The 19,813-nt window shown below is 43.7% G+C and overlaps 1 protein-coding gene across 1 annotated transcript; it reads right to left on the reverse strand.

Annotated features, from left to right (window-relative positions):
* Window positions 1-10,007: 10,007 nt before the first annotated feature.
* On the reverse strand, window positions 10,008-19,318 carry ism2b (isthmin 2b). Its single transcript, XM_061091939.1, has 6 exons — window positions 19,208-19,318; window positions 14,421-14,672; window positions 13,180-13,507; window positions 11,307-11,444; window positions 11,128-11,196; window positions 10,008-10,525 (listed from the first exon to the last, which is right to left on the reverse strand). The coding sequence occupies exons 1-6, from the start codon at window positions 19,316-19,318 to the stop codon at window positions 10,008-10,010; spliced, it is 1,416 nt and encodes a 471-aa protein (XP_060947922.1).
* Between the last annotated feature and the right edge of the window lie 495 nt (window positions 19,319-19,813).

A 19,813-nucleotide genomic window follows, 5' to 3' on the forward strand; every position in this document is an offset into this window, starting at 1 on the left:
TCACTTTATTTATTCAGCACCTTCAAAAATCAAAGTAACAAAGCACATTACGATAACAACACTTCAAAGATTCACCAACTATAACCGTGTGAAATACTATGAAGTTTTGAAAAACAAATGTAAACATTTAAAGATTGGCTATTGGATAAAAGTGAGTCTTAAGAAAATATTTAAAGGAAGATACTGAGTTTGACTGCTTGAGCTCTGAGCTCCAGGATGGTGGAGCCCGGACACGAAGGCCTGGTCACCTTGTTTAATACCGTATCATTATCATCATCATCGGGAGGTTTTAGTAAAAACAAGTTTGAACTTTATCACTGAGTCATCTTGAGCCATTTCACTCGTATCTAAAGACCTTTATCTTAACACTAATCTGTTCATTCAGTCGTATTTTGTGCGTCATCCGCATACACAGTAATGATGACGCATACAGTTCGGCTAGAACTTTCTCAGCAGAGAGTCAGATTCCTGTTGGTTGTTGTGCCTGCTTTAATGAGGCAGAACCAGATCCATATATGTGTCATGCACCCACTGCACCTTTAATCTCTGGTTCAGAAGAATCATGACACAGACCCGAGTTACGGTTTCCACGGCTTTAGAAGTTTGAACCTAACTGCTCTAATTCCCACCTCCGAGTTCATCCCTCAAACGATGGAGAGGCGTGGGAATTACTCCACGACTGAAAATAGGACCCATATTGGCCAGTGGAGCATGGCTTTACGTAGCTTGATGTGCTTCACACACATCACCCGCCTGTTTTCACCTCAGCTGGTGAAGCGGGAAAAACCCTCCCTCCGTTTATTCAATTGCACTCGTCTCCCGGAGCGCTGGATTGGGAGCCGTCACAGAAGCTCGCACACGGGAGCTACGTGATGCAGATGGACATTGTGAATCAGATGTTTGCTTGTGTAAATATATCGGCTGATCACCACACGCACTTTGCGCGGCTAAAAGGGGCTAACAGGGCGGCGGCAAAGTTAGTGCGTCGGCACAAGATCTGATTTCAAATCTGCTGCTGTCAACGATTCCCAGATGAAGCCAAAAGTGTTGTGATCCACGTGGTTAAAAAACGTTATTCAATATCTGTTTCGGGTAATTGAGCCATTGCTGACATTTTATCAGATCGACCAAAAACGCTCACACACTCACCAAAGTTATAATTCTGTAGGCTGACATGAAACTGGAAGCAGTGAACACAACACTAATCTGAGTACCATCGCACAAAAGGATTATCCCTACATGGTTAAACAAAGCTGTTAATAGACACCCAGTAACAACAATCGACACTCGGTGGTAATGACGTCAAAAGTCTATTCTACTGCGTCTGGGCACGTAGAGCATCATTAGAGGATTTAATTAGACAATGAATCACTGTGACTTTTGAGGTCAAAATAGGAATCTATATTCTTATTTTGCAGATCGACAGATGTCACATTTTAAGCAAATACTTTTTGTTGATTTATCATTTAGTCAAACTACGGACAATTCATCACTGGATCATTGGACAATTGAACATATTTTTATGTTTCCATTTGGGGAATTTGGTACGTTTCAACACAAGCACTGGACCCAAACGCTAAAGTGGGACAAAGATGTAGAGTGATAGTTAAAGAGAGATGCAACAACAGGTGAGCAGCTACAAATATCATTAAAAGGCCCAAAAACAATGCAGGATAAGGCATCTCTGAGATACCACTGGATTTGACTGACACACACACACACACACACACACACACACACACACACACACACACACCCACACACAGGGGGATGGGAAAATGAGGGAGAAGTACGGATCCCAGCAAAATGTAACGTTTTGGGATTTTGACTGGTGTGCGGACAACACATTTAAAGATGGGCTGTTACAAAATGTGACTATTTACGATGAAGTGGTCGATCTATAATCAGAATAAATTGCTGATCAATCTATAAATCCCCCCCCCCCAACCTCTTTTAGACAGTGCATTTTTTTCATCTTAACTTGTGTGAGAATGTGTTAAGATAAATTTGTAGTATAGAAAAATAGCAAAGCCTTGAATTTTGAGAAGTTTCTACATTGAGGGCTGTGTGTTTACACATGGTGACCAGCAGGAGGTGCTCTGTGTCAGTCTCCTCAAATATCCTGCTCTCTCCTGTCACTGCTTTTCTGTGGAGGCTCACTAGGGGACAAAAAACTGAGATTTTGTGTTTTGTTTCTCCCTCAAGTTTTTTAAATTTTTATTAAAGAGCTTGGCCTTTTATGTTGAGAGTAAAATTTCTCGGGATATGAGATTGCTGCAGTTGTTTGCAGGAGCAGAGTAAATTTGGTGTGGCACCGGCGTTTATCGAAGAAACTATCACAGTAAATTACCAAAATTCAGATCTCTTTGTTTGCTGGGGTCAAAACATGCAGGGTCAAATGAGCATCTCGTCTGTTTTCTAATTGGATCATCCCTGCGAGACAAGATCTCACAAACTGATCCAAGTCTGACCTGCAAAGCCACTTTCCCCCAGCTGGTTTACTACGACCCATCCGCCTCTGTCGCCATGGCTACCTCATACCTGTGCATATTGTTTGCTGTGACCTCCGAGCTTGTCTGCATTCTTATCTCCACAAGAACGTGCACTCATAGCTTTGGTCCGGGGTCTCTGCTCTGTGTAAACGCTGCAGGCTAGGGGCTGTTTGACGTTGTTATGGCTGGCCCTGTGCCGCCTGAGTACGACTGCATCTGCAGGGCCCTCACGTCCAGAAGGTATTGGGTTGGCCGCTCTTTTGATTATATTATCAACAGAGAGGTGGAGGGGCAGGGGGGGGAATTAAGACTCCCACTGGACATGTGTAAACAAAAGTTTGTCCAGTCTGGTTAATCCAAAGAATGTCACTTATGCAGACCTCTCTGAGGATTTTCAAGTCCAGCGTTGGGATGATCGAGTTGAATATTATTCTTGTTTTTGATAAAAAAACATTTGCCGGTCCTTGGTTTGCGCAGAAAACATTAAAGAGGAAAGAAGATCCAGACGTCCTACAAATAATTATGAGATTGGTGGTCATGATTAAGTGATATTTTTAATTCAGACATTAGCAACCTCCCCAGGATACAATGATACAACTTTGGTGATCACTTTTTCCTTCCACATAGGCTCAGTTCAAACTTTGGCCTTGCCTTGTTCTTTGACCTGTTATAAATTATTCACAATTCAAATCATCGCTTCATCAGCTGAACTTTGTGTTTGGTGCTATGAGAATAAAGGAAATTCAAAATGTGATCTCGTCTTTCTTTTGCTTATTTCTTCTAAACACAACAGAGCTCAATCTAAGGTCAATATCAGATTTAAACTATTTTCTCATATTTATTCCATTTAGCTCCCGATCATGATATAAGACCATAAAATGCTCCTATTTCTGCCTCCCTCCACTTTTCTTTAGTCGGCTAGATTTCTTGAGATGTAATTAAGATCCAACATAAAACTTGATTTGCTTATGCACATTATCTGAGATTTGTCTCAGTGATCAAATTCTAATCCAAAGAAAACTCTGAGAAGCCAATGAGGGCAGCAGATGATTTTATGGATTATTTTTTCGACTTCTGTTCATTGGGGCGAAGTTAAAAAATAAATATTTAAGATATTGTTTCCATGTGTCTTTCCTGGAAAGTTACAAACCCCTTTCAGTTTATCTGTCATCCAAGCACATGTTCAACCTCTGTCAACCGACCCTTACCGATAATTGAATGATTGAAATCAATCTTCAACGAATAAGACGATGATTTATTTCTCATGAGACAAAGAAGAAGGAAACATTTTACTTTTGCTTTTCCTTAAAGATCCAGTGTGTAAGATTTAGGTGAAAGGGATCTATTGGCAGAAATTGAATATACAAATAATCCTAGAGATGTTTTTACCAGTGTGTTTGTGTTTCATCTAAAGTGAATGAAATGTTGTTGTTTTTTTACCCTAGAAGGGATCCTTTATATTTAAATACTTTATATTTACATCGGAAGAGTTTTTTTTTACAGGATCCCAAACTGAACAAACTAAACACCTTTTGAGTTTTCATGACATCTGAATTTTACCACAGGTTCTCTTTCGTTTGGAAGTGGATGGTGAGGTGAGGGGTATTCAGCTGCAACAAACAACTTCACCACTAGATGTCACTAAATTCTACACACTGAACCTTTAACACTTGCAAACATGATTCCTGCTAAATATCACATGCAGCAAATCATGATGTCGTCATTAGATTTTTGTCATTCTTGCTTTTTCATCACCAATGAACCACTTGTGAAATATTATTCTTGCTCCTTGAATTCTCTGGCGGGCGGAGGCTCCATTTCGAGATGGCTCCTGTTGATCGTTTCAGAACAAGGCCGTCCTGTGTGTGGAGGAATGGGGTGAGTCCCCCTCCAGATAATCCATAAGATCCTAAGATCCACTGGCATCCATATAAGTCCTGGAGCAGCTGAAGTCTGTGCATGAGTTTGTGTGCACGGGCTTCTTGGCTTTAACACAGTATGTGGTTCATGACTTCTGTGACCCCCCCCCTGTCTGCCTCCTGTGTGAGTGTATGAGCTTGGAGGGGGGGGGGGGGAGCCGGCAGCCGGAGCGGTGACTTTAAGGGGCCGCGCTGTTTGCAGGTTGACCAGCCGCAGAGCACCCAGAGGAAATCTCATGTTCCTGCCAGCCTACAAAAGTAAACAGATCTGAAACCACTGAGGGCTGGCATGAGGCCTGGGCCACCGGCACTATAACCAAAGGAATGACTCACACCACACACACACACACACACACACACACACACACACACACACACACACACACACACACACACACACACACACACACACACATGTTTTACATGTGAAATAATCCACGCTGAATTGCCACACACTAACACTGGTGATCTTGAACGTCTGTTTAACCTCAGCGTACTTCTCCCTCTCTGACACATGCCACCGGTGAAGTGTATTCACCCTGGTTTTCAAACAACGCATCCTCCCGGTATCTCTCCGTTTCTATATATCTGGTAACATCTTCTGGACAGAGAGAGTTTTGAATCCACTCTTTCATGTTGCCCTTTTCCTCCCTCTTCTGTTTCCCCCCCTGCCTCAGTCTCTCTCTCTGCGTTCCCCCGCGTCCTCACATCTGCGGTTATTTATCTGTTATTCTGCGGCAGCAATGTGGTCAACATGTGTCTGGCTCCGCTCCACGCGGCACTCATCTGTAGTCGACTTAGGAAATCACCAGAGGAGCGTAGTAAACCATACCAAGCTCCTTATCGTTTATAACACAGTGGATACATAACAGAGGGATGGAGTTCTAAATATCTCCCTTGCTTTAGTACATCCGCCATTAATTGCATCCAACTTTTGACCTAATGTTCTAATGTGAATGCATAGCCTTGAAGGATAGAAACCATGACCCTGCTGGATTTAGAGTATCTGAGAGGAGCGTTTGGATTCCCTAAGCCTATGGATTTAGATTACCCCGACCTTTGACCTTTAAATCTCACTGTTATTTAATCCTCTAGAAAGACTATAGGTTCGGACGTGATGGTAGAAATATACCGTGGATCAACCTAGAAACCTCAGTGGAGAGGGATGACGCCGGTGGTGACGGTTAGATAAAGCATGCAGGAGCTTAAAAGGTTAAATGTATGGTACAGCAGGGCTGTTCTGTCTGCCGGGTCAAGTGGAATCACATCAGCATTACGTTGATATCCAAGCTGCTTTTTCCTGGAATCTTTAAAGCCAATGCCATTCCTCTTGCTTTTGCTCTGATAGAACCATACACTGTACATAAAGACGAACGGCATGACTGCTCCTCTTGTAGCTTGCTGCGGTAGAGGTCAAAAAACCTGGTTCATCCATGTTAGTGGATTGGACATGGACCAAATTAAAAAGACAAAGCCCACATAACTTACAATATGATATTTCCGGTCATATGAGGTAGTTCTTTTCACTGTTGTGTGTCCTTTGTTTGGTTTTAATTGTGGGAAACATCATGATTGACATCTGAGACTGAGTCACGATTGGTCGGGTGCATGTATTAGTGGGGACCTAGCTGCCATTGCCCAATCCCCTGATAGCAAGATGGCAGCGCTTGTATCTGTAATATTTTGGCTTCATTTCTGGATGGTGGAAGACACGTAGTTCATCTTTAATACAAATTTGGTTTCCTCGTTTTGTTTGTGTGCTAAGCTGGAGCTACATAGTTATATAATGAAGTTCACGTTAAAGACTAAAGAGTTTTTCCCAGAAGGTCAAACTATGGCTTCATAATTCAAACATTTGGGACAGAGAAAGCTCTATGGTCTGTCCCATGGGCTGTCCTTATATTCCCCAGTGGCTTTGTAAGGAAGTAACGTGTTTGTACTAACTGAGAAGTCGCTGCACGTTACCTGTTGGAGAGGAAAGGTACGGAAAAGCTTGGTCAGTCAATAAATAGCATAACTGCTTGGTTGGATAAGGGACTTTTACTCTACAGTGCTGTGCTATGCTTGGCTCCACTTCGCGGTATCTGGAGTGTGGAAAAAGAAACGACACACCAGAAAGTCAGATGAATGCAAGGTCTTTATATATATATTTCGTCAGCATAATTGCAACAACATTTTGTATTTATATAGCACTGCAGTACAACGTAAAATGAAAACACACACTTTATGTTGCTGTACGAAGCGATATGAGGCATGTGGTTTCCCTTTTGATTCGGGTGCCTTCGTTTTTCAGTCGGATTAGTGCACCATGTTGAGTATAGAGTCATTTCAAAGCTTCGACAAAGTTAAAAAACAAAACGAGAGCAGACAAATAAATACTGTACAACACCATATATGTAATACTAGATTCAGAAATCACAAAAAGATCATGCTTCTCTCCACCGAATGCTTGATATATGCACTCTCATAGAACAATGCAGCATCTCTGGCGAGTTACCCTTCACAATAACACTACCGTCGACAAATGGCGAACATGAGTACATTTTGATATATCATTTGCATGTGTGTGTGTGTGTGAGCGTGAATTCAAATATATACACGTGCACACACACAATTGGTTGACAAATGAAAGGAAAACCTAATATAAAGTGTCTTGGGCCACCACAAGCCTCCAGAAGAGCTTCTATAAGCGGCATGAGCTCAACAGGAGGGTTGACACCAATCTTCTAGAAAAGACATTCCCTCATTTGGTGTCAAGTGATGAATGACGGAGAAGAACGAGTAACACGCCCATCCCAAATCTCCCAGGGGTGTTCAGCTGAGCTCTGGTGACTGCGAAGGCCATAGCATATGATTCACATCATGGTCATACTCAATGCTTTTATCCGCCCTCATACTCTCTCTGCCTTTGTTAGGTTCCTCTGGTCACATACTCCTTTTTCCCTTCAATTTGTCACCAATCTGTATAGACTTATAAATAAAGTGCCTTCCTTCAAAATTGGTGATTCCAAAATGTAAATGCAAATCTGGAAGCAGAGTTCCTGAAAAAAAAAAGGGTTTGGAGCGAACGTCCATAAAATCAGACGGGATAGAAATGGCCCTTCCTGGAGTTTTAGGATATTTCTAAGGGGTTTAAAATGATTGTCACTGGCAGTTTATTGGGGGAGGTATAAAGTCTTAACACATCTACTGCTACAATGCTAACAATGCTCAATGTGTAATATGGTAACACATGAGCCTTTTCATTTCTTTGTGCTATACCTAACGATGAAAGACTCAAACGTTTCCCAAAGGTCCATGTTGGGCGTGTCCATTTGAATAGGATTGTCCTTTCTATCCAAGCAGCTTAAACTGCAATGACACTTTTCTACCACACTCGATGTACCGACAACAATAATTCAGATATAAGGGATCTATTTGCTTTTATAAACCGCACAAAAGTATTATCTCTTCACAACTTCCAATCTGGATTACACACACGATAACTCTCACTACTCTTTACCCCGATACACTTTGTACAAAGTCTGATAGTGCTCCGCTGTAGAGGTAAATTAATAAATCTGTTTATCATGGTTAGTGAGTCACCCTGAGAACATTGTAGAGACGCATCTTTGAGCACAATCTACTCACTGTATAGCTGATTATTTATTTCTCCTGCATTTGCACTGAAGAGACTTAGGAGGTTGGATTGAACACAGGCACCAGCAGTCAGATTTTTTAAGTCTTTGGCACCCAGATGATATATATTGTAAAAATGTGAGGAAACGCAATCTATGTGACAAAACATTTGAAATCCAATGTGCTGTTACTGTCTAGAGGTTTTTCTCGCAATTCTCACAATCAAGCTCAATAAAGCAATTGAATATTTCAAATGATTAATTATTAATTTATCTCTCAGGTTCACACTCAAATTATTTTATCCTGACAAATGTTTCTTTCCAAAAGATTCGTTGAAATGTACACTAATGTGAATGCATTTGGCATTTTTGGGTCTACTTGTGTCTGACACCCTTCATTCTTTTCAAAATTTCAAATTTGTTGGACTATGCTTGAGTTTGTTGCATTAATACAGCCCAAGTTCATGTATTCATATTACACCTGGTATTAAAATGTGTTTAGGTGGAGGTAATGCAATCTGAAAGTGCTGGTCCACTGGAAAAGTACAGGTTTAAATGTGACGCAGTGTGACTACATTTAAAACAAATGTAAATGCAATTCTGTCGTCAACCCACAAACAACGTGGATGGAAATACTTAATCGCATGTGACAATTCCAGACCAGCAAGGTAGCAGCTACAAGCCATTAGCCAATAAACACATGAATCAGTCCTTCCTCTCCTCAGTCCTTAGCCATTGACTTCCTTCAATACACTTTTGAATGAAGTAAAGAAGAGAAAAGCAAACAAACACAATAATGCATCTACTGTCTTCGTCTATTATTTTTTAGCTCATTGATTTTTTGGGACAATGTGTAGCGGATGTAACGTGAGTTGGATGGAGTCTTTAAAGCTCAGTCAGATCTCAGGCCACGTCCATACTACCATGTATTTATACGTGACCACTCACGTACAATTGGGCATGCACATGATAGTGTAAACAAGGAGTGTGCTTCTCACTGGACAGAGGAATTGATGGAGATTACTCAAAATAGTAGCTTGTCTTGGATTTCTAACTTCACAACAGCTGTTAGCAAAGACAACAGGGTCAGCAATGCTGATAATTGATTATCCATGTTGCGGTCATGTGATAAGAACCTGACGAATCAGCAAACGTTATGTCATGAGTAAAAATACGAAATCAGCAGTCAGTTGTGAGTGTCATTGTTTCCGAACGTCTTTTTTTCTGCTTGTCCAAACTAAAACACGGCTGCAGAGTTTTCAAACTTAAACAGGGCCAGCATTGTTTCCAAACTTCTCTGTTTTAGCGAATCTGGTGTGGATGCCAGGTGTATCTGTAGCTGAGTCGATGCATTTGTGTATGTAGCATCAGTGACACTGGAGTCACACATTAATACCAGGTGTAAATGTCATCACATTCAAATGGTATCTAGATAGAAGTCTGGTAATGAGACTCTTACTGCCAGGTGTAAATGGAGTCATACATTTCCTAAGGTAAAACCTCCAAGAAGCATGATCAGGATGTTTACCATGTGTTGCTATGGTCAATCACAAGCGCTCCAGGACACCCTCAAAGAAGCCAGTAGGTAGACATCATGCTCACACGCACCCAGGAGAGTGCAGTGAATAAAAAGAAACAGAGCTTGATGTCATGCCAGATGTGTAAATGGTTGGCAAGCAATGGGAGAACACTGCATTTTTTTCCATTCATGTAATTCAGTTCAGTTCAGTTGAGCCTGTTGTCAGGACACGGTGCCAAATCCTAACTTGAGACAGCCACACACTTCACCGTCGTTTCTCAACCCCACACATCTGCCAATCACAAAAGTGCATTTCCTCTGAGTCATCAATGCATGATGAATGGCTGATGCATGGTTTAGATGTAATATTTTCGTGACTTTCAAGGTACACGGCCTCCGTTCAAATTAGGATTGGGCCCTCTGACTCTCTGAGTGAAGTTGTACGTTTGGCTGTGCTCCCTCAGTACTCCCTGGCCTCTTCTAGTTCGTTCATGAACACGTCTTCATGGGGGTTTGCCGGGCAGCTCAGCCCATTGTTGGGTGGACGCACCGCATGGAAGCGACTCCAGTCTCCCTTGCACAGGATCCAAGGCAGCACGTCCACTTTGAAGTGTAGCTCGGGTGAGAACTCGGTGCTGATCAGGTTCGGCGTGCCTGCGCCTTTGCCCCGCGTGATCAAGCGCCCGCGTTCGTCATAACAACAGTGCTGCGCTGCGAGAGTAGACAAGTCGCCAGAGAGCGCTGAGCGGATGCAGCTGCGCGCCGACGGCTTGTAGATGTCCAGGCGCTCCTTCGGGCTACTGGCATCACGCCAGCGGAACTGCCGGCCATGAGTCTCGTCATAGACACTGACGACGGTGTATCCCACTTCAGCGGGGTAGGAGCAGGGGCAGCTGGGCAGCTCGGACAGCACCTGGTGGAGGTACCTCTGCAGGAAGTCACTCTTACAGTTGAGCCACTTCTCACAGCTGTCCACATCTGTTGAAAAAGAGGACGACAATACCACATAATGTTACGGTTGTTCATGGTAGAACTGCATAAACATCTATAGCTGCTTCCAGACACGCACTGAACTCCATCTCTTGGAATTTAATTGGAGGGGCTGCATGTGAGAGCACAAATTACAGAGCGAGAGGCTGCCGACTTTTTTTCCAGAGGATTCATCGCGTAGGAGACACAGACGAATATGTCAACTTGGAATGACAACAAGATTTGTGAGCTCATGGCGATGAGGGAGGGCCTGTGTCAAAATGTGATTTCGGCAGCGTTGTGTCCTGCCTCTACCTGCAGTGCCCTCTGGCAGACCCTGGTGAAAGTCTGGACCCAATTGTGCAGACATTCTCCGGGGGTTTATGTCTGACAATTCACTGAGCCAGTCCTATTACCCTTGTGACATGAGTGGCATGCTGTTACTCGAGCATACGTAGCCAAGCAGGTTCTATCAAATAATATATCTAACCGAGGATTGGCTTGTAAAATTGTGGACTTCAAAGAGTAAAGAGTTTTCATTAGAGTGTAAAATATGATCCTGTAAACAAATGACAGATTGTTATGGAGCATTCTTCATTAGATGAACTCACCTGTTCCGAATGGCTCAGTGCCATTCTCCATCTCGAAAGGAAAAGGTTCTGCCACAGTGTTGACATCACCTACAAAAAGGAGAGTAATCAAAAGATGTGGATTAAAAACCATTAAAATCAATTATGAAAACCAAATTAGTTTGTAATTGTATTTCTTTCAATTGGAAGTCTAATCTCACCGGGGCAGGGCTCCTGGTCACACCTGGAGGCTTCTGTCAGAGTGCAGGAGTAGCCACAAGACTTCGTCCTCTTCCTCTCACCGTGTCCACACGTCACCGAACAGGGAGACCAGGAAGTCCACTCATCCGTCTCCTTTTCTGTGGGAGAGAGAATTTAGTGATTAGACCCTTTCACACTCCATTTGACTTGGAGAAATTAAAATGAAAGCATTACATTATTGCCAAAAGGTGACTTAATTTAACAAGCCCATAGGAAGCAGCTTTTAGGTGTCATGTGAGATTGTAAACACAAACAAAAAGAAAAGCACCTGACAGTTTGTGTACTGGAGTGAACTCTGCGTGTCTGATCCACAATGTGTTTTCTTAGTTTCTTCCATTTAAATGGCAGTTTTCGGCTGCTGTAACCTTTCCCATGCAAACCCATATTCTTTTTAAAACGGCTTCAGTAAAATTAGAGAGAGAGAAGCTGTGCTGTGGCTGTCTGCCTCCGCACCACGTTTCCTTGTGGCGTTAATAATACTCAAAACAAGTCATTCTTGATTAAAGGCGAGGTGGGTGCAGAAATACCAGCCTGGGTGTAGCGAGCACCCAATTTGACTCTGTGGGCACTGCCAGCTCGCCATGTGGCCAAACGAGAATAAGGTCTCAGGAGAGTCTTAATTACAGAAGAAGCGAAGGCAGACATCCTTGATTTATGTTCTCAGAGTCTTTAGATGTGACCACTTAATAGGCATTGTTGCCCGTCGCTGGCTCGTCTGCGTGTGCAGAGAGTGTCTTTATATTGGCAGATGGAAAAGGGAAAGGATGTATAGTGTAAAAATACACAGGTTTTACTCAAGACACTTGCTACTGAGTTTTGAGGTTACGTTGAAAAGTTTGTAAGACCACAACAGCCGTAAAAAGACAGTCAACCACGCACAGATTTGTATGGGAAATGTCTTTAAAGATGCTCTAGGCTCTGGTAGATTGTGCACTAATTTACAGTAGGACTCACACACATTGGCCTAAAAACTGTCATTAAACTTTACTCTTCTTTCAGCATGTACACCTACTGTACTCTCTCCCTCTCTCCCTCTCTCTCTCTCTCTCTCTCTCTCTCTCTCTCTCTCTCATTATTTACTATTTTTACCAGCGAATTAGTGGCCTGTGCAAACTGAGACAACATTTTTTTCCCACCAGAAGAATGCAGAATTAAGAGGGGGAAAAGAGCAGTAAAGGTTGTGCAGGACCCTGAAAGCCCCCGAAATTCTTGAACAGGCTCAAAAGGCAGAGCCGCCGAGGGCAGTGAGGGCCGCCAGGGCCTGGGGTGGATGGGGGGGGGGGGCCCATGGGGTCCCGGGGAAGGATGAAAGGGCCGGCCGAACGGCCCCTGTCATTCTGAGTTCCCAATCTGCCCTCTAATTGTTCACAAGCAGAGGGCTGTTTTGTCCCAGGGAACATTGCCGGCCTCACGCTGCCATTAGCAAGCGCATCTGACCCATCTTCAAAAGGCAGGCCTCCGCGACCAGCACGACCAGTGTCGACTTCAAAGTGCCCATAATCCACAATGTCCTGATGGTCGAGTGCTCATGCTGCCTCTCATGCTGGCATCATTTTGTTGTCTCTGACTGTGAAGACAGCTTTCGTGCAGCTTCCCTGAGCCGCCCTGTTGTTCACTCTCTCTCTCGCTCTCTCCACTGTCCTTTCTCACTTTCTGTCTCTCCTCCCAGACATTCACATTATCTCTTCTTTTGTATAAAAAATTAAATGATTGAATCGCTTAGTTTCCCTTTTTACCCTTTTTACTTTTAATTTTGTGCTTTTTTTTCTTTTATGGCATAATTTGGTGCCTTAATGAATTGTATGAGCGAGTGTACCACTTGGCAAAACTAACCATAGTAGCTCTGCATTGGATCCCAGCCTTCATTCCAATGAGTGTCCCAGTCTCCGCCCACTCCACTGGGTAAGGGTTCCTCACTGCCATAATCCAGCGAATAGTCTTCCTCCTCCTCTTCCTCGCCAGTTTCCTCCATGCCCGACCGGTTGCTGCTGTCCTCGCCAGAATCAGTGTAACTCCAGAAAAGAGGCCAGAAAAGCTTCTTGCCGCCAAGCCAATCTACTGTGGAAGAAGGGGAGGAGGAAGACGAGGGCAGCCATTCTTTTTCCTTGGCCAGTTCCATCTCTACCTCCATCTGAGTGTCGTCCACAACCTCAATGGTCACCTGTGTAGGAATAAAGAGGAGGGGTTTGAATGTTGTCCCTCTCTGTCATTAAAACAGCAGTACCACCACTACCTTCGGCCTGCTTTAGTGCTTGACGTACAAGCTCTTCAAGAAATCAACCATCTCAAATCGGCGGAGGAGTACTTTAGCAGGCGAACACTCTCTCCCCTGATCTAACTCAGCCAAGCAGACGTAATCATGAGCATTCAGCCAACTAAACAGTCCTCTCAGGGAGAGAATTTGAGCATTTATTCTGGATAACTACCTCTCATTACCTCAACATGACTCATCCTAGATGCTGCAGTGCTTCCAAGGAGCCTGCTTCAACTGATGTGAACACCAGGCAACAGGAAGATTACAGGGGAAATCTTTTCATAACTCTTCTGACCTCAAAGTCACAGTTAGGAAGGAAATATGATAATAGGATTGGGTTTAAATTGTCTCCGTGGAGCATAACGTTAGTGTCAAAGAAGAGCACATCTGGTCAATACGCAACATGAAAAGACATTTCATCTGTCTCTGTGCTTGATGTAGACGTAGGGCGGCATCATTACGTCCCTTGAACCACATCCTGATTACGTTGACCGGAGCAAAAGAGGATAACAGCTATTTGAACTTCTTGGCAATTTAGAAGAAGTTGATGAGGACAGTTCAGTCTTCACGATTAGACTGAGATTGTTAATTTTGTTTCACATCAAGGAAATAAATCATTTTAGAGGACAAAAGACTACCCTCATAATTCTTGATTACTGTACGACTGAAGCACACAAACTATACCTGGGTTGGTTTTTGTTATTTTGTACAGAAATATACAGTATTCCTAACAATGTAGATCTCTTTAAGGATGTCTTTGAAGCTTAACTTTGATTTTAACAGAAAAAGAAATGTGGGACACCTGTCACTCTCCGCTCACCTGTATGTTGGGGTTCTGTGAGTTGATGTCAGCGTTGGCCAGGTCTGGAAAGTTCTGGAGATCTAGGATGAAGGGTTTGGTCTCCTCCTCAGGCTCGGGCTGTGGGAGAACCCCTACGGAGCGGTGCTGCGGGTGCGACCACCTCCTCTGGTGAGTGTGTGGCTCGGGCAGCAGACTCTGCACCTGGTTCTGCTGCTCCAAAGTCTCAGGGACATACTGGACCCCAGCGTTATGAACAGGGTGTCCGTGACCCTGGTAGAAGGAACAAATCAAGACATAGATGGATTATTGGGTGTTTGCCTAAATTAGAAACTACAATCTGGAAGGATTTAAAAGATTACATTGACCTTATATCTATGCTGATGATGTGCAGACATCACCTTCCAAATGGGCAACAGGGACAAGCATAAGGAAGTCACTGATACACATGCAAAACCCAGGGGCTACTTTAATGCTATTGAGTAATAGTAATCCATCGTTTATTCCTACTCATTGAGGTGTATACAACAAGTAGAGCTCTGTTTCCAGGAGGATCCTTGAAACCATCTACCTTCTCATGGCTTGGTCAGCAATTCCAAAAAGCCCCTGAGGCATCCAACTAATCAGCCAAGTGACCAACCAGCCTTCGTTCATTACATTCTCATCTTTTTTTCCCACAACAGCCATGGCATCCAGGCAGCGGACAAAGAGGGGCCTGTGCCAGAGGGATCCTCTTTTAGCTTTAATGAGAGGGCCTGGGAGGCGTGGGACCCCTGGGCTGGTGCAAGTGTGTCTGAACCTGCTGTGCTGCCGCCACTATGGCCAGCGCTTGATGTGACCTTCCAGGTTGTGCAGCGTTGATCTCTGAGATTAATGGTGATATTATAATGGAGGTGAGATGTACTGTAGCTGAAATACAGTCACTAAAAGGGGATTTTTACAGAGGGCTGATCCTCCAGGGGTCATGTCTCTGTTTCACCTCTAATAGGACATACATCTATTCCATTCCTGGAATTTTTTGATTCTGGTCAAAACCAAAAACCAAACTATACCAAACCATGAACCCTGAGGTCTGCTATTCACTCATTAATGTACCGAACACACTTAAGTGGCATGACCATGTGATTGGACAGGACTTTGAGTTTGGACCAAAGCCAGTTTGCGGTCTACTAGGAGCAAACCAGCGGCAGTTAGAGGGGCTAAAGAGGAGAAGAAATGTCTGAATTAATGACCAGTTGGTTGATGATTTCTAGTTATGGCCTCTGGAACGGGGAGTACTTTTCACTGACTGCTTGTGATTGTCCCATAAAGAAGTTATGTGGTCGGACAAATCCAAGCATGTGAACACAGAATGCCTGTTTAGAGGAGAAGCCTGTCAAGCATGATAAACGATGGATGAAGAGTTGGCCCCCTCCCCAGATATCTGTGAACTAGTGATGACAAGTAGATAACCTTTTGGGGATGGTTAGCGTTTCTCGCTGTAATTTCATCCAACATCTGAAGGGAATGCATCGGCATATTGTAATAAATCCAAACTGGCCATTTACAACAGACATTTTGAACACATTCTAATGCTAAATGCTAAATATTGCAAGAAGTACTAATGCTCATGTACTGAAAATCGTAAAATATTTGAAGACAATATGCAAAGTGTAGACAACCCAGTTAATAATCTGCCACTCTTCTTATAATTGTTTAATCGTTGAAACGACAAAACATTCCCAGTTAAAGACTCAGAATTGTAAATATTTGCTGCTCTTCTCTGTTTTATATGATTGTAAACCGAAAACAAACAAGTCATTTGACGATGTCACCTTGGAAACTCACTATTGCCGGACATATTATACTTTAGAATCAATAAATGATTAATCAGCAAATTATTCAATCCTAAACATTATCTTTAAATAGCATCAGAAAGCTTTTAAGTTGTGCTTGCATGTGTTATTTGGTGAGTTAGTTAGTTAATTATCAAGTTTTAATCCGCAAATTAATTGGCTATCTTAAGAAAAAAGGCAATTCTTCTGCATTATCCATGTGTAAACTTTTTCATACAGGACACCAAGTTTTATTGCCATTACCTCCAATTTAACATATAACTTCTAGTCTAAATCAAACAAATGAACAAATAATGAAGATCCGGCTTCTCTCATATTTACCCTGTTTTCTGGTGCCTGATAAGACAGCATGATCACTAGGCCACTGGCCTGTTATTAGCTTGAGTGCACTGAGCAGTGTCAGTGTACACCTCTCTCACACAAGCCCTAACACCCAAGGACTTACGCAAGTTCACAAGAAACACTAAGTCCAGAGTCATGAGAGGCCACATACTTTCACACCCTCCTCATCTCGTCCTGCTACACATCTGGATCCTGTATTCTTTCGCCCTGTATATCACTCTCTCCTCCGTCCTCCCTCCCCCTCGTTCTCTCTGATCCTGCTCTCTTCCTCTCCGTAGTGGAGCTGTTCTGATCAAAGGCCCGATGGCCGATGGCGTGCAGCGTGTTTAACTGGGGAACTGTACGGATGCAGCAGGGGACCTCAGACTGGCGTGGAGACTGGCTTCTCTCCACAGAGAGACATCAATGACAAACCCACCCCCTTTTGGCACAGCACTGTTGTCCTCTTTTTCAAGTGACTGAGAAGAATGGATCCATTTTGAGCTACTGTTGGCGCTGCTGCTGCTGCTGATGGTGACACACATTCCGGTTTCGGGAGAGCGGGACGGGATGGGGCTGAGGTGAGGGGTGTGAGCGGGATCTGGCGGATTCTGGGGAGGCAGACGGTGTGGCAGCCCCTGATTTATGTGGCCCGCGGATATCAAAGGCCTCTGCACTTGGCCGTTTCCAAACCATTACAGAAGAACAATAAACTATGGGAGCTCTTTGATCGCCGCCTCTCGCGAATGGAAACGGGACAACAAATGCATGCCTGGTCGAACCGGGGTGAGGTTGTGGAGGTTAAGCTGGGAGGTTGGGGGGGTTGGGGGTGCGTAGAAAACAGACAGGGCGATCAGGACAAACGATATTCGGGAAAGAGGCCACTTCAAAACAAACTCTTGCTTCTCCTTTTGCCAAGAGATGGGGGGTAAAAAAAAAAAGGAGCAAAACAGGAAATTCCACATTAACACAATAAAGAACCAATGTAAACAATCAGATGGATGACACTTGACCCCTCCACCCAGCCCCAGTAGTGAGGGATGCCTAGGGTTCGGCCTTATTCTGGTTACATAAGCATCTCGTTACTGGGCACCCGCTTTACTGAGCCTCCCCTCCTCCTTCTCCTCCCTTCCTCTCTAATCTCCCCTCTCCATCCACCACTTACAGACACGCATCCAGCAGGTCACAGGCGGAGGTACGGAGTCACCAACTGCAGCCCTTTTTCGGTGAATGAATAGAACAATCTCAACAAGCCGCAGTGAGATATATTTTTTTTCCCCTCAGTAATCATTCCCCTCCCTTCTTCCCTCCCTCCCTCCCTCCCTCCCTCCCTCGCCCTCCCCTTTCCCTCTCTCCGTGTCTCTCCCTTTGCTTTGACATCAATCAGTCAGATGATGAGAGAGAGAACGTCCCAATAGGGCATCCATGGGAGGCCACACAAGAAGGAGCCGGTTTCAAAGGCAAAAAACTCAACCCTGACACAAACACACACAAACAGACTTTGATATCCAAATATGTCCGCGTGTAACACAAACATTCCCGTAGACACATCCAGGCACAACAAACTTTGTGTGTGTGTGTGTGTGTGTAGAGAGAGAGAGTTTGATTTATTATAGCAGGATGTATGCAGAGGGATGGCACGGTTTACTATACATGGAGAGAAGAATGGAACAAAGGAGAGCAACACCACTTATCTACTCAATGAATTTTATCAATTACTTGATGGATGTTTTAATAAGAATTAAATGGACAGTGAAATGTTGTAAATTACACAAATACTAGCCTAACTAATAAGGTTAAAGTTGTTAATTGCAGAGCGTTTGGTCTTTAATAACAGTTATTACATTTTTACGAGAAGTAAAAGCTGCAGAGGAACTTTTTTTAAACGTTGGGTGAAAGTTTTCTGGGATGTTTGAATGATATTGTCACTGTTATTTTTCTGTATGAAACTACTGAGTACTAAAGGTACTTATGTGTAGTGCGTTTTGTACTAAATGAAAGTTATGCGACAATAATACATCATTTAAATGTGTAATAAAAGCTACGCAGGAACTTTTTCAAACTTACATTAACGTTTTTCTGTGACGTAAACATGATAAACTTAGAAAAACCTGTTTAGTATACGGCACACAACTACTTTATACCTTAGCTTACATCATTAAAGTTAAATAAACAGTTATGCTAAGATTATTTGACAATTTTATGTGTAATAAAAGCTACATAAGAACTTTTTAAAACTTAAATTAAAGTTTTCTGTGAAGTTATCAAGATATAGACGCCTTTATTTCAATGAACTCAATGACAGCATGTGTTGTGTATGGCACACAAGTACTAACCTATATAATTAAAGTTAAATAAACAGTTGTGATAAGATCAGTTTCACGTGTAATAAAAGCTACGCAGGAACTTGTGAAATGTCAGTCTGTCTGTGATGTGTGATGTTGACAAATATATCATGGTTATTCTGTTGTAATAACAATGTTATAGTTGTTTTTGAAGGGTTCCATAGTTGAGCCGTTAGCTGAAACCTCGTCAGCTTTTGTCAGTGACAGGTGAAGTTCTACGAGTCGCAGCTGCTTGGAACTTGCTCCACTATGAAGAAAAGTAAAGAAAAGCCACAGAAAAGGTTCCAGGGGAGAGAATCGAACGTACCTTGTGGGCGACACTCTTGTGCCTGGTGGGGAAGCCCGAGCCCAAAGTGAGCAGGAGCACCGACCAGAGGACGAGCAGCAGCTGGAGCCTCCTCGCCACCTCCTGACGCATGATCTCCGCTTCAGGAACGTTTGAAGGAAGAAAAAACAAGGAGACAAAAGTTCTCTGACGCTCGTGTCCAACTCTTCTCCGTGGACGACTTGTTATTGTTGTTGTTGTTGTTATTGTTGTTTTCTGCAGCTCACACTCGGCACAGACCCGGCGTCGGGACGTGTGGGACTTTATGAAGATGCGCAGCAGCGTGGAGAGGTGGTGGCCCGCGGGCTGTGCACATCTGGCACCGGCGCCTCCTGCAGCAGCTGTCAGTCCGGGTGTGGGTTCGAGTCCCGCTGCTGCTGCTGCTGCTGCTGCTGCCTCTGCTCCTTCCTCTCTCCCCCATAAACAAACCACGGAGCTTTAAGTACCACAAACGAGTCGGATCACCCCACGCACGATCTGCCCGTCCGCACCGGCGCCCCGCGTGTTCCGCCGCTTTACAAACCGTGAGTCATCCCGGTGTGGTGTGGGGGGGGGGTGGAGGTTCTCTTCCGACGCGTCGACATCTGG

The sequence above is a fragment of the Limanda limanda genome, chromosome 18 (genome assembly GCF_963576545.1).
Source record: "Limanda limanda chromosome 18, fLimLim1.1, whole genome shotgun sequence".
In the NCBI taxonomy this organism is placed as follows: Eukaryota; Metazoa; Chordata; class Actinopteri; order Pleuronectiformes; family Pleuronectidae; genus Limanda; species Limanda limanda.